The sequence below is a fragment of the Myotis lucifugus genome, unplaced genomic scaffold, assembly GCF_000147115.1.
Source record: "Myotis lucifugus unplaced genomic scaffold, Myoluc2.0 scaffold_724, whole genome shotgun sequence".
Lineage (NCBI taxonomy): Eukaryota > Metazoa > Chordata > Mammalia > Chiroptera > Vespertilionidae > Myotis > Myotis lucifugus.
This window is the reverse complement of record NW_005871772.1, coordinates 234,832-248,975: the sequence shown is the minus strand read 5'-3', so window position 1 is coordinate 248,975 and position 14,144 is coordinate 234,832. Positions and strand designations below refer to the sequence as shown.

The 14,144-nt window shown below is 54.8% G+C and overlaps 1 protein-coding gene across 1 annotated transcript in view; it reads right to left on the bottom strand.

Moving 5' to 3' along the window:
• DISC1 (disrupted in schizophrenia 1) overlaps positions 1-14,144 on the bottom strand; it is a 48,266-nt gene that overhangs the window by 22,125 nt on the left and 11,997 nt on the right. Inside the window, 4 exon segments of the mRNA XM_023746702.1 lie at positions 7,729-7,917; positions 10,868-10,970; positions 11,076-11,130; positions 13,524-13,759. Coding sequence (XP_023602470.1) covers positions 7,729-7,917; positions 10,868-10,970; positions 11,076-11,130; positions 13,524-13,759 — 583 coding nt within the window.

The window sequence follows — 14,144 nt, the reverse complement described above, 5'->3', positions numbered from 1 at the left end:
GACGGTTCCCTTTGGACGCCATCGTCCATGCAATAACCCCGTGCTTAGTAATATAAACCCTGGTTAGAAAACAGGAAGTATAAGGAGTTCTGCTTTAGGGATGTGAGTAACATCTCCATTTTACTCCGATCCCCACCACCTGCCCTCCAGCACGGGCGACTGACGTCTCACGCCGCGACTACCAAGCCAGTAAGTGGCTGCTCTCTGGAGAGCAAGCGAAAGGAGAAAAGGAGTTTCCGGTTCTGGAGGGAAGATCATGCGTCTGTTTTGATGAGAATTAAGCTTAATCGCTTGTCCCCCATGGGGAACGTCTTATCCAATATCGGGCCCCAAACCAACGCTCTCTGGCACCGTCCCCTGTCCTTTCAGAGGGGGCGTGCAGAGTAGAGGAACTTGTATGTCGTTACAATTCATCTCCCTCTCACCCTGAGAAAGCCAGTGCCCGCCTCTTTCTGCTCCTCGTCCCTCCGAGTCTGGCAAACAGCTTCGCTGCTGACTTCATCCCCCGTGGGAGCTGGCGGCTGTTTCCGCTATGACTGAGCCGATGGGATCATCGCGGGCCATGATGCTAAAGCCAGAGGAGGCAGGGAGGAAGCCCACATTGGAAAACAACTCTGGTCCGGCCGGCGTGGCTCAGGGGTTGAGCATCGGCCTATGAACCAGGAGGTCACGGTTCGATTCCCGGTCGGGGCACATGCCAGGGTTGCGGGCTTGATTCCCAGTGTGGGGCGTGCAGGAGGCAGCCGATCCATGATTCTCTCTCATCGTAGATGTTCCCATCTCTCCCTCTCCCTTCCTCTCTGAAATCAATGGAACATTTTAAGAAAGAATTTACTCACACGTCTTGTTGATTACAAGACATTCAACTTGTACAATGTGACCGCCATCTTTCTAAGCTTCTGAGTGAATTTTTGAAACCATTTAAAATATTCTCTCATTCGGGGCTTGGAAGAATTAAAGATGGATTTTTAAAATTGAGTCCAGCCCTGACCGGTTTGGCTCAGTGGATAGAGCGTCGGCCTGCGGACTGAAGGGTCCCAGGTTCGATTCCGGTCAAGGGCAGGTACCTTAGTTGCAGGCACATCCCCAGTAGGGAGTGTGCAGGAGGCAGCTGATCGATGTTTCTCTCTCATCGATGTTTCTGACTCTCTATCCCTCTCCCTTCCGCTCTGTAAAAAAATCAATAAAATATTTTTTTTTTAAATTGAGTCCAGTTCTGTGAGGTTTCGCAGAATCCCTATTCCCAGGGCTCGCTCTGCCCTCCTTTACGCTGTCAGTTGTTCCAGTGATTAATTTTGTAAGGAATGGCTTGTTCTCCTCGTTGGCATGGCCGTGAGCGATGGCTTCCTGCCACTTCTCAGTGTACTTCCTCCTCTTTGAAGCTGCCATATGTTTCGCAACCCGAGAGAGAGACGCTCCTCGCCCGAGACATCACCGTTTGTGGGGAGTTTGATTTTTCAGGTTTTCTTAGCTCTGGGGAAGGAGCGAGGGCCCGGTGGTAAATGCTTTCTTGCCCCGGCCGCTTCGCTGCCCTGGTGGGGCCCACGGTGGACTTCGTATTTGGCCGTGGCCATCCTGCCTCGTCCACTTTTTCCCTCCCCAGATTTTTATATAACTGGGGAGGGGTGGTCACTGTAGGGAGGGCAGTTCTAAGCCAAGGCACAACAATTTGACGTTTTTATTTTTTATATATACACTTTTTTTTAATATTTTTAAATTGATTTTAGAGAGGAAGGGAGAGGGAGAGAGAAACATCCATGATGAGATCGAATCATGGATCTGCTGCTTCCAGCATGCCCCCTACAGGGGCTCGAGCCCACAACCTGGGCATGTGCCCTTGACCGGAATCGAACCCGGGACCCTTCAGTCTACAGGCCAACGCTGTATCCGCTGAGCCAAACCAACTAGGGCTACGTATATTTTTTTAATTGCTTTCAGAGAGGAAGGAAGAGGGAGAGAGAGATAGAAACATCAGTGATGAAAGAGAATCATGGATCGGCTGCCCCCTGCACGCCCCACACTGGGGATCGAGCCCACAACCCAGGCATGTGCCCTGAGCAGGAATTGAACCGTGACCTCCTGGTTCCTAGGTCGACGCTCAACCACTGAGCCACGCTGGCCGGACTGTTATTGTTACTGTACTAATCATTTTGTAAGAAACAATGCCCAGTGTTGGACAGGCCGGATGGGTCAGACCAACTGAACCGGTGCAATCCTTTGGAAGTGGCCAGAGAACAGCCTCATGGTGTCAGGGGCAGACATAGAACAGTGGGGACCCGTGGCCGTGATAAGAAGTATTCATGCTGCTCTGTTATCCGTGACAGCTCTGTTCTGATAGAGGAAGCGCATCCTGCCCTGGCTGGGAGCCGTACACCCCGGGTCATGGGCGCTCCCATCGGAATGCGGTCCATCCCCCTGTCCCGAGAGCTGCCCACCGTCATGGAAAGACTGACAGCCTCGCGGCCGACACAACCTGGTCCTGGAGGCACCCGGTCTCTACGTACAACCCGCAGCCCCTACGGCCTGTGATCTGGTCCCAGGGTGCCTGGCGGCGCCCGCCCTCTGCGACCCCCTCCCAGCCCACAGGACCTGTAACTTGTAACGATTCTCCCGTGCGTCCTGTCCCATGCCTGTCACTCCTACTTCCCCACGTCACCCCTGTCCTTCTCCCCAATATAAGCAGCTGGCTGATGGGGGGTGGGCAGAGCAGATGTTTGTGGGTGCCCTGCTGCTCTCCACGCTGCCGGCAGGACTGGAATCAACGCTCATCTAGGACTCAACCCCGGCTCTGCTGAATTGGCTCAAGTCGTGGCAGGCAGCCCGGTCCCCTGCCTGGGTTGTCTGGTTACAACCGGACTCCCACCCCCTGAAGCATGAAGCCCTCAGGACACCGAGGCTCTGAGCCGCATCCAGTAACCTTAGGAACACAGCCTCCGGCCTGCGGACCACAGAGACAGAGCTCTGGTCAGACTAGAGATAACAGCCAGGCCTCCTCCGTGGTGTTTGGGCTCCAGGCCCAGAAAAGCAGCAAAACCGGACGAGCTAGGCCATGGCTGACCTCGGGACCAGCTGCGGTGGAGATCGTGACCCTGAGGGACACACCGGGAGAGCTAATGACTATTCTACCCTGAAATCCTCACCTTTGGGAAACAGACACAAACCTCCAAGACGAAGCAAGAGGTTGGGCCTGCCCCTGAGCCGTGATGTACAAGTTGACTCGCCTCCCGGGTCCCCGCTCTGCCCGCCCTTCCTCCTCGCTCCCTCAAGGGCAAATGCGTGTCAGCCGGACGCAGCCAGCCCTCGCTCCCAGACACGGCGACATCCTGCCATTTGATATTCGCACCGACAACCCCTTCACGGTTTTTTTAAGCATCTCCTGCTGGGCCCCAGCCATAGCGCCTGCCTGCGGGGGTGTGAGCACGTCTACAGGATTTTTCTAAGGGCGGCTGGCGGGGAGCAGGGAAATGCACGGACACGCGAGTGAGGTCCCATTTAAATTCCAGCCTTGATTCTTCTGTGGTTAAATCTCCCCTCCCCCCGCCCCCCCGCATCTGCTTCCTCGGTATCCGGGTTACAGTGTGAGACGAACACTATGAATGAAGCACAATGCAGATTGCCCACAAGGGGGGGGGGTGACAGTCCTGGGACATCTCAGCGTGGCCTCTTGCCCGCAAAGCAGATGCGGGGGACTCGAAATGCTCCTGACGGCTCCATCCCCCCTCCCCCCCCCACAAAAAGGTTGAAATCCACCGTGATTAAAGGTTCGCCGTTCATTTGCCTCAGCATGCGGGGGCTGAGAGATCGATTGAGCTCTTCGTTCCATTCCACCGCACCGACAGCTGCTCAGATGTCCAACGAGTCCTCCTGAGGCGTTAAGGGCGCCGGTAGGGACTGAAGCCCCCCCTTCGGCCCCTCTTCGCAGACGGGTATCACCCACCGTGGCGGGAGCCAACGGACCCAGCGGCGATTTCTGCCTCCCTGTGCCCACGGGCGCTTTGGCATTTTCACTCCCTTCTCATCACGCTGCCCTGTCTGCTAACACCCCATCTGAACATCTACCTCAGGCGACACAAGCATCCTCCAGGAAAGGCCATCAAACGTATCTCCGCTCTCCCTGAAAACTGGAAAATGAATTTTTTTAATGTTTTAAAAGAGATGATCCAAGCCCGGCCAGCGTGGCTCAGTGGTTGAGCATCAACCTATGAACCAGGAAGTCACGGTTGGTTCGATTGCCGGTCAGGGCACGCGCCCGGGGTGCGGGCTCGATCTCCAGGGTGGGGCGGGCAGGAGGCAGCCGATCCATGATTCTCTCTCATCATGGATGTTTTTTCTCTCTCTCCCTCTCTCTCTTCCTCTCTGAAATCAATAAAATAAAAAATATATTAAAAAAAAAAAGAAGAAGAAGCCCTAACCGGTTTGGCTCAGTGGATAGAGCATCGGCCTGCAGACTGAAGAGTCCCAGGTTCAATTCCAGTCAAGGGCATGTACCTTGATTGTGGGCACATCCCCAGTAGGGGGTGTGCAGGAGGCAGCTGATCGATGTTTCTCTCCCATCAATGTTTCTAACTCTCTATCCCTCTCCTTTCCTCTCTGTAAAAAATCAAAATATATTTTTAAAAAGAAGAAGGAGGAGGAGGAGGAGGTCCAAGGTGTGGGTCTATAATGAAAAATAAAGGAATACCTGGCCCTGGTAAACAAACAAATTTTCCTGGTACATTTCTAAAGCCACCACGCTGGACACCGCGATGAAACAAATGAAGCATATGAACAGAGCTTTGACCTCAATGGACTTACAATCTAGCCACAGACACCTGACATGGGTACCATCAGCCCCCCAGGAAGCAAGCTGGGCGGGGGTGAGTCACTGCAAGGTATACACTTCGTCACCAAGACGGCCTCCTTGGCACCTGAGTCACACCCCAAGATCCCGAGGCTGCAGAACCCCCGGCGAGACTGAGACGCGGTGTGACTGCGCCAGCGTCGGGGTCAGAGCGACACGTGTCGAAGGGCCGCAGCTGAACCAAACAGAAGCGTCCGGGGCCCTGATCACCTGGAGCTGCCCATCCAGCCCTGACCGGCCTTTTCCTCCTGAGGCCGCAACCTACAACCCTTGCTGGAAGTCAAGGTTGGATTTTCTTGTTTGTTGGTTGTTTTTTAAATATATTTGTATTGATTTCAGAGAGGAAGGGAAAGGGAGAGAGAGAGACATCCATGATGAGAGAGAATCACTGATCGGCTGCCTCCTGCACGCCCCCGACTGGGGATCGAGCCCCCAACCAGGGCATGTGCCCTTGACGGGAATCAAACCGTGACCTCCTGGTTCAGAGGTCGAGGCTCAACCACTGAGCCACACCGGCGATGCTCAGGATCTGCTTTTAAGCACACGACACATAGCTCATCGCTCCAACAGTCTTCCTTGAAGATGCTTTATCGGAGATAAAAGAGTCCGAGTGGGGTACACACGTGCCTATGCGTTCATCCCTTTGCTCTACGTTTAAACCCGAGCGTAGAGCTCCCTCTGACTTTTCAACTCTCGAAACCCGACAAGCGACAACAGGCGTGTGCGCTGCGGCCCAGTTTGTTGCATTTCACCAGATAAAAGCTTCCCCTGACTAAGGAATTCGTTCGTCGTTTATTTTTATTTTTTTGTCCCCCACAATCTCCCCAACCCAGGAGTGTTCATTTGGTTCACGCACAGCCAAGCCACCCCCGATTGGTTACAAATCCGCTCCAGGCCACCGCGTGGGGAAAGGGTAGCTGATCCAGCAAAATCCAAGCGCAAGACCCAGACGCCTTCACCGCGGTAATGAGCCATCTGCAGTGCAGCATCCTCCCCGGGAACCATCTCTCGTCCCATTTGTTTATGTTTTATTCATCACTCTCAGAATCCTCAGTGAAGTGACAGTGATGACATTCAGGAAGTCCTGTTTAAAGAGACACTGCCGGCTCTCCAGAGCTCAACTGTTCAGTGGGAACGCCGCTGCCCTGAATTGGTCCAAATTTGCTCACATCTCCTTTATTCTTAGACTAGAGGCCCGGTGCATGAAATTCGTGCACGGGTGGGGTCCCTAGGCCTGGCCGGCGATCGGGGCCAATGGGGGCCTTCTAGCTGCTGGCCGGGGCCTCCCTTCATTCCATGCCGCCCCCTGGTGGTCAGCACACGTCATAGTGAGCAATCGAACTCCCAGTCTCCTGGTCAAACTCCCAAAGGGACTTCGAATATTAGCCTTATATATATACTAGAGGCCCAGTACACAAAATTCATGCACGGGGGGAGGGTGTGTGTCCCTCTGAGTTGAGCCAACCTGGGGGGGTCCATCACTAAAAAGACTCGGTAATGCCGGCCGGCGTGGCTCAGTGGTTGAGCGTTGACCTATGAACCAGGAGGTCACGGTTCGATTCCTGGTCAGGGCACATGCCCAGGTTTCGGGCTCCATCCCCAGTAGAGGGCGTGCAGGAGGCAACCGATCCATGACTCTCTCTCATCATGGATATTTCTCTCTCTCTCTCTCCCTGTCCCTTCCTCTCTGAAATCAATAAAAATATAGACATTTTTAAAAGGCACAGTAACAGTTACCACCCTAACTCTGTGAAGAGACCTCTGTCTACACAGTTTAGGAAGCCTTTAAAACAAAATTTACTCATAGTAAAATGGCACACCTAGTTTCTGCTAGCCGATTTCAAATCTAGCTACGCGATACCCCCAGTCTTCTCTTCTTTCGAGGTAACAGTCACTATTAGTATGTGTGTCTTTCATTTTCCTAGGAAACAACATGTATGTAGGGACCATGATAGGCTATGTGTGACCTCTGCCCTCCAGAAACCTGGAGTTCCTAGGGAAAATGCATGGACACACCCATAAACACACATACTTACACACACACACACACACACACACACACCCCTTGTATGTCACCCCATTGAATGTGTACCACGGATCAGCCTACGAGATGGAAATTACTCTTCTCCTTTTACTGGTAAAGAAACAGGCTCCAGCATCACATAGATTTTAAATCTGAGTTTGCTTCTTAGGATTCCATTCTGCGTGTTAGAAACGGAATCGTCATAAATGCTTCACTTTTTTTTTTTTAAGAAGCAAGATTTTTTTTACTTTATCCATTTGGACTGAACTGGAGTCTGCTGAGACTATCCCTCGGGGAGCCGACCTCAAGGTGACCTTGACGACTCTCCACGAGGGGCCTGGGAAAAAGAACACGGAACGCTAACTCCTCCGCTGGGGGCCGCTCTGGCCTCGCCTGCATCGCTCCTGGGGGGCGGGGGGGAGCTCTCAGAAAAGCTCACGCACAGAAGAGCCACTCCCCGGCCTTTTCTCGGGTCTCTCGGAACCGGCCCGCATTCATCTGCGATTGTCAAGCCAGAAAACTGAGCCAGGGACCCAAAGGAAGACAACCGTCCAACAGGGCAAGTTCTCAAGCCTCGCGCCAAGGGAGCGCTTGCTCTCCATCACCACGAGCGTCAGCAAGTCCGGGGACAGGAGGGGGGTCGGACAGAGAAAGGAAGGATCCCCTGTGATCGCAGAACAAAAGCTGCCAAGTAACTCTCCCAGCGCTTGCCAAGGCTCCTGGCAAACACTCCTCCTGGGCGGCGTGTGCGTGTGATCCAGGCCGCGCTTCAGGGACCCCCAGGCGGAGCCCGGCCCGAGCTGCCTGGCCACACCACACCATCGATCTCATAAATATTTCAGCAGCAACAGCGGAGACGGCTTACCGTGGGCGGCCTTCCCGCGGTCCAGCTCCCTCTGCAGCCGGCTGTAATCGGCCTTCACACCCCCCAGCGCGGCGACGTTCCTGGCGCTCAGCCCCGCCAGCCGGGCCAGGAGGCCCTCCAGCCCGTCCCTCTCCGAGGTCAGCGCACCGATCTCCTCTGCGAGCTCCTTGGCCGTGGAGAAATGGTTTCCTGCGGCACCGCGTGGAGAGAAGGAGACGTAAGCTTCATGGTAGCCCCAAGTGTGAAGGATTTATTGTTTTTTAATATATTTTTATTGATTTCAGAGAGGAAGGGAGAGGGAGAGAGGGAGAAACATCCATGATGAGAGAGAATCATGGATCTGCTGCCTCTTGCACGCCCCCTACTGGGGATCAGGCCTGCAACCCGGGCATGTGCCCTGACCGGGAATCGAACCGTGACCTCCTGGTTCACAGGTTGACGCTCAACCACTGAGCCACGCCGGCCGGGCTGGACCCGGTTTTCAAGCAAGAGATCGAACAGTCAGGGGGGCGTCAACTGTGCCCCCAACTGAGCCACCAGGCAAAACACGCCCCAGCGTGCCAGGCCTTCTGGGGACGGTCCAGAGAGAAAAGACGTCTAAACACACGTCGGAATAGCTCACGCAGACACGAGGGCCCGTACAGAGGGGCGGCTGGGCGCACGGTCCCAGGCCCATCTGCAACTCAGCTCGAACCCGAGACCCGGGCCCTCGATCAGACGTGAACGATCATTAACTGAGCCCCGGGCCCCGCCTGCCGTCTGGGGAGCACGGCTGGGAAACGCATCGTGAGAGCCGTGCAAGTGTTACACGCGCACAAGGAGCCCAGTTCCCAGAGAGGCCGTTCATGTCGGAGCGCGAGCCCTCGGAATGCTACGCCGCCCTCGGCTGATATTTCAGACGCGTCCTGGCCTCAGTCCCCAGCCCGAGGCCAAGCTCGCTGACGGCGGGAACCGGCCCAGAGCCCCGTGAAGGGAATCAGAGCGGTACAGACGCTGACTCCTGAAGGGAGGCCCATCGGGGACCCGGGGACCCCAATCTCCGAGACTCTAATGGGCCCGCTCCTAGACGCCACCGAGGGTTGGTGTGGAAATGAATGCCTCGCCTTCGCCATCGCGCGACACACATGCCGGCCTTCTCAGCAGCCAGGGAGCGAGCACACTTGGGCATTCACGTTGGGTTTTTTTTTTTTTAATATATACATATTTTTTTTTTTTATTGATTTCAGAGAGGAAGGGAGAGGGAGAGAGAGACAGAAACATCAATGATGAGAGAGAATCATGGATCGGCTGCCTCCTGCACACCGCCCCCCTGGTCCCCACTGGGGATCGAGCCTGCAACCTGGGCATGTGCCCTTGGCCGGAATCGAACCCGGGACCCTACAGTCCACAGGCCAACGTTCTACCCACTGAGCCAAACCAGCCAGGGCTCACGCTGGTTTCTTTTAAAGCCCCTGCCAAGATATTCTATTCTACAAATAAAATTAAAGATCTCTAGGCAGATGCTAAAGCTGAAGCTGATTTTAGCCACTCTGTTCTGTCTCCCTTTATCCTCAACGAGTCTGAGTTTAAATATTTCCCACCACCACCATCCCCACCACCACCCCACACAGATTCCTGCCCGGCCGGTGTGGCTCAGTGGTTGAGCTTTGACCTATGAACCAGGAGGTCACGGTTCAATTTCCCCATCAGGGCACATGCCCCGGTTGTGGGCTCGATCCCCAGTAGGGGGTGTGCAGGAGGCAGCCGATCCGTGATTCTCTCTCATCAATGACATTTCTATCTGAAATCAATACAAATATATTTTTTTAAAAAAAGAGGTGAGTTTCCAGCCCAATTCTTCAGGCGACACCGATTTCCTCAGCTGATCAGAGAACAAAACAGAAAACCCAGGCCCCAAATGCAAGACACCTTCCCACGCGTTTCGCCTGGGATTCTAACGAGAGATCATCCCCACGGCGGAGAGGGCCGGCTCCGCTGCCTGAACGACATCCCACCTCCCCTGGGCTTCATGGAGACACGTCCACCTGTACCCCGGGAAGGACGCGCTGATGGAGGCAGCTCGAAGCGAGACCGTGTTCACTCTTCCCGTCTCTCTCTCGGCCAGTGGGGCCATCACTCCAAGGAAATGGCTCTTGACGCCGTGAAGAGCCGAGCCCCACGCCCCCCTTTCGCATCCTCCTGGTTGTAAATAACCCGCGTGGCCGCGCCGGGAGCCAAATTGCTCGTTAGCTGCCAGCGGGACTTGTTTAATGACGTGAAGACAGAAGCTGCCAGTGGTTCTCTTCCTTCTTAAAGCCACAGAAAGCCCAGACCTGGGACGATCGTACGTTCCGTTAAATCAGCGGTTCTCAACCTGTGGGTCACGACCCCTTTGGCGGTCGAACGACCCTTTCACGGGGGTCGCCTAAGACCATCCTGCCTATCAGATGTTTACATGACGATTCATAACAGTAGCAACATGACAGTTATGAAGAAACAACGAAAATAATGTTATGGTTGGGTCACAGCATGAGGAACTGGATTTAAAGGGCCAGAAGGTTGAGAACCACTGGGCTAGAAGGACATTGAGCACCTGTAGTCTTAAACTCTTTTAAAAAAACACAGAAAGTGGCCCAAACGGCGTGGCTCAGTGGCTGAGCATCGACCTATGAACTAGGAGGTCACGGTTCGATTCCCTGGCGTGTGCCCTGACCGGGTTGCGGGCTCCATCCCCGGTAGGGGGCGTGCAGGAGGCAGCCCACCCATGATTCTCATCGCCGATGTTTCCATCTCTCTCTCCCTCTCCCTTCCTCTTTGAAATCAACAAAATAGATTTTAAAAAGATGAAAAACAAACAAAAAAAGAAACAGGAAGTGGAAGTCCCAAATAGGGTACCCACACAGCTAACTTCCTCCCTATCACGTGTGCACGTGTATCTGTACGAGGCTCACCCCTCCCTTCATAAGGAGACCTCGCCGCCACCCATCTATTCGTGGGTCTTGTCACCAGGCCCCTCGGCCGCCCCACTGAGCACCTGCAGGCACATAACGCCACGGAAACAGTGGCCGGAATGACAGAGAGCCCGGGGCGCCTTAAACGCTTAAAGAAAACGATGTTTTCAGCCACCAGCGCTGGAGGTGGCCGGCTGGGCAGCGGTTACCTGACACGGCGAGCATTTTGGCCTCCAGCAACGCCGGGAGCTGGGTCTCGATCTCGTGAAGGCTCCTCCGCAGGGAGCCGCACAGCCTCTGGGTCCTGCACACCTTGGGGGGGGGTGGGGGGGGGGACACGCCTGAGTCCTCATCGGGGACAACTGAGAAGGCAGCGAAGCGCGATCTCTTTAGGGAACGGGCGTGGGGAGGCCTTACCTTCGCAGCGATTTCTCTCAGGGACCAGTGGAGGGGTTTCAGCCTTTCCTGGAGGCTGGAAGGAGGAACGAAAGAGAGGACCTTGGTCTCCTGGGAGTCACCGTTCCATCCCACCCCAGGCGGGACGCTCGGAGACACTGGCCCCCGTCAGCCCTCTGGCTGAAGAACGGAAGGAAAGACGATGCCAAAGGGGCTCCCGTGGGCAGTGGCGTTAATATGCCGGCGGGAAACGGACTGCCCCTCCCGGGTGATGCTCTGCTTAGGCCAGTGGTCAGCAAACTGGCCCCTTGAGTGTGGCTCTTCCACAAAATACCACGTGCGGGTGTGGGCGAGAACGTACAGTGCGATTGAAACTTCGTGGCCCATGCCACGGGGCCAAAGAGCCGCATGTGGCTCGCGAGCCGCGGTTTGCCGACCACTGGCTTAGGCCAACGTTAAACTCCACAGGGCACGTCTACCGACAGGGGGCAGGAACGCCCCAGAGATGCTCCTGGCGACAGAGGGTTAACATTCACGTCCCTGCAACTACCTTCCAAACGCGAAGGTCTACGCGGGATGCAGTTCATAGGCAGGTCACCCGCTGATGTGTTTGGGGACACAGTGCCATTCCACCCATCCGTGCCGAGCGCCTGCTGTGTGTGGCAGTGGGGGGAGCCCACAGGAGATGCACGAATTTAAAGTACATCTACCTATGCCCGGCCGCCATGGCTCAGTGGTCCAGCGTTGACCTCTGAACCAGGAGGTCACGGTTTGATTCCCAGTCTGGGCACATGCTGGGTTGCAGGCTCGATCCCCAATAGGGGGCGTGCAGGAGGCAGCGGATCCATGAGTCTCTCTCATCATTGATGTTTCTATCTCTCTCTCCCTCTCCCTTCCTCTCTGAAATCAATAAAAACATAGTTTTAAAAAACAGGTGTTGCCAGCCACACTCGAAGACTGATTCACGCATTCACAGGACAGATGGGCAGAGGGTCCACTTAGGACCCTGGACGGAGCTGACCCCCAGGGCAGCATCTCTAGCGAACGCCCAGGGGGGAGGGCAAGCACCACCCTCCGGGCTGACTCACCACGTGGGTCTGGGCTCAGCTCTGGCTCTTTCCCAGAGAGAACATCAGCCTCCTTCAGAGACGCCGGCGAGAGCAGGGAGGCAGCGATGCGCGTAATTGACCGCGTTGTTTTCTGTTTGATCTGATTTATATTTAATTTATGTAATTTATGCTATATTACGTCTCGCAGTAGATTTACCTGCCTAATTATGTTTTGCTCAGGCTAATGTTAACGTTTGTTGCCTCCCTGGGGTAGGCAGGGAATGAACGCGGCGGGGGGCGGGGGAACATGAATAATCCATGCCCCCTGCCAGTGGCTCGCGTGCTATTTTTAGCAGTAGAACTCTATTAAACAACGTTTATTAAACAATATATTCCTATTGATTTCAGAAAGGAAGAGAGAGGGAGAGATAGACATATCAATGATGAGAGAGAATCATGGATCAGCTGCCTCCTGCATGCCCCACACTGGAGATCGAGCCCGGAACCCGGGCATGTGTCCTGACCGGGAATCGAACCGTGACCTCCCAGTTCATAGGTCAATGTTCAACCATTGAGCCCCACCAGCGGGGCAGGGGATCTGTTATGATTGAGGTGGGGTGTCTGGCCTACGACAGATGATGTCATGTGGGTCCCCAAACCACGATTCCAGGAGCAGAAATACACATTGACAACCACCCAATTAGATGAGTGAAATGTCTAGACACAAGCGTTACATGCACACCGAGGATTACAACAAATCCCTTGTTTCTCTCCAGCTTGCACGCTGCTTGTGACAAATAACTCGTCTCAAATTAAATTGCACTGGGCCCCTACATTATCTCCACAAGGCAGCAGGTGATGGTTTAACACGCACCCCAGACCACACTGACACGAGTATCTTCCTTCCAGGCGGCCAGCCTAGGAATACTCGTGGGAATAATCATGGGGGACATCTATTGAGCACTTCCTGTGTCCCAGGCACGCTCCTACATCCCTGGCACAGATTCGCATTTTAAGTTCTCATAACTCTTTGAGACAAGAAACGTCCGTCAAAGAGGAACAGAAGGCCCTGGCTGGAGGCTCAGTTGGTTGGATCGTCATCTCCGTACACCAAAAAGGTTGCGGGTTCGATTCCCAGTTAGGGCACATACCTAGGTTGTGGGTTCCATCCCTAGTCGAGGCGCATACAGGAGGCAACAGATCGATGATTCTCTCTCATCGTTGATGTTTCTCTCTCTCTCTCTCTCTCTCTCTCTCTCTCTCTCTCTCTCCCTTCCGCTCTGAAATCAATAAAAATATATTTAAAAAAAAAAAAAACAACAAAGACCTGCAGCTCCGTTCGGAAAAGATTATACATGAGAGATAGCACCCACACAGGGGTCCAGGTGAGCGATCTGAAATGGGAGGAAGTCACCAGTACCTCCTTACGGCTTCCGGAGGTCCTGCAGGGAGGGGACTCTGACCGGCCAGCGCCAGGGTGTCCCTCGCCGCCTGGTGGACCTCCTGCAGCTCCCCCGGGGCCAGCCCGTCCAGCAGGGGCCGCAGGTCACAGTCCCGCCACCGGAGGAGCTGCTGCTGCAGCTCCATCTCCCTTCTCAGCTGCTGGTCCTTCGCCGCCAACGCAGACATCCGGGCCTGCAGGGCTGCCATCTCCTCCTGCAGGGAGAGGGGAGACGAGTTCACACATCAGCCCTGTGCGTGCGGCGGAGCTGGGTGGTGCAAGTCCAAGCTCTTTCCAAGAAAGCCAGGCTGCCTCTGCTCCGCGGTTCCCTCACTGCTCCCCACTCCTGCCTCAGGGCCAGCCCCCCAATTCCTGCCTCCAGGGCCCCCCCATTCCCTGCCTTCCGGGCCCCCAATTCCTGCCTTCAGGGCCCCCCATTTCTGCCTCCAGGGCCCCCCATTCCTGCTTCCAGGGCCCCCCCAGTCCCGCCATCCAAAGCCCAAAATTCCGCCTCCAGGGCCCACAAGGCTTGGGTTCAAGGACCATAAATTCCTTTATTCTTTCGCTTAAATTCCTCTTTTAGAGCTGAAATTTTTTTGT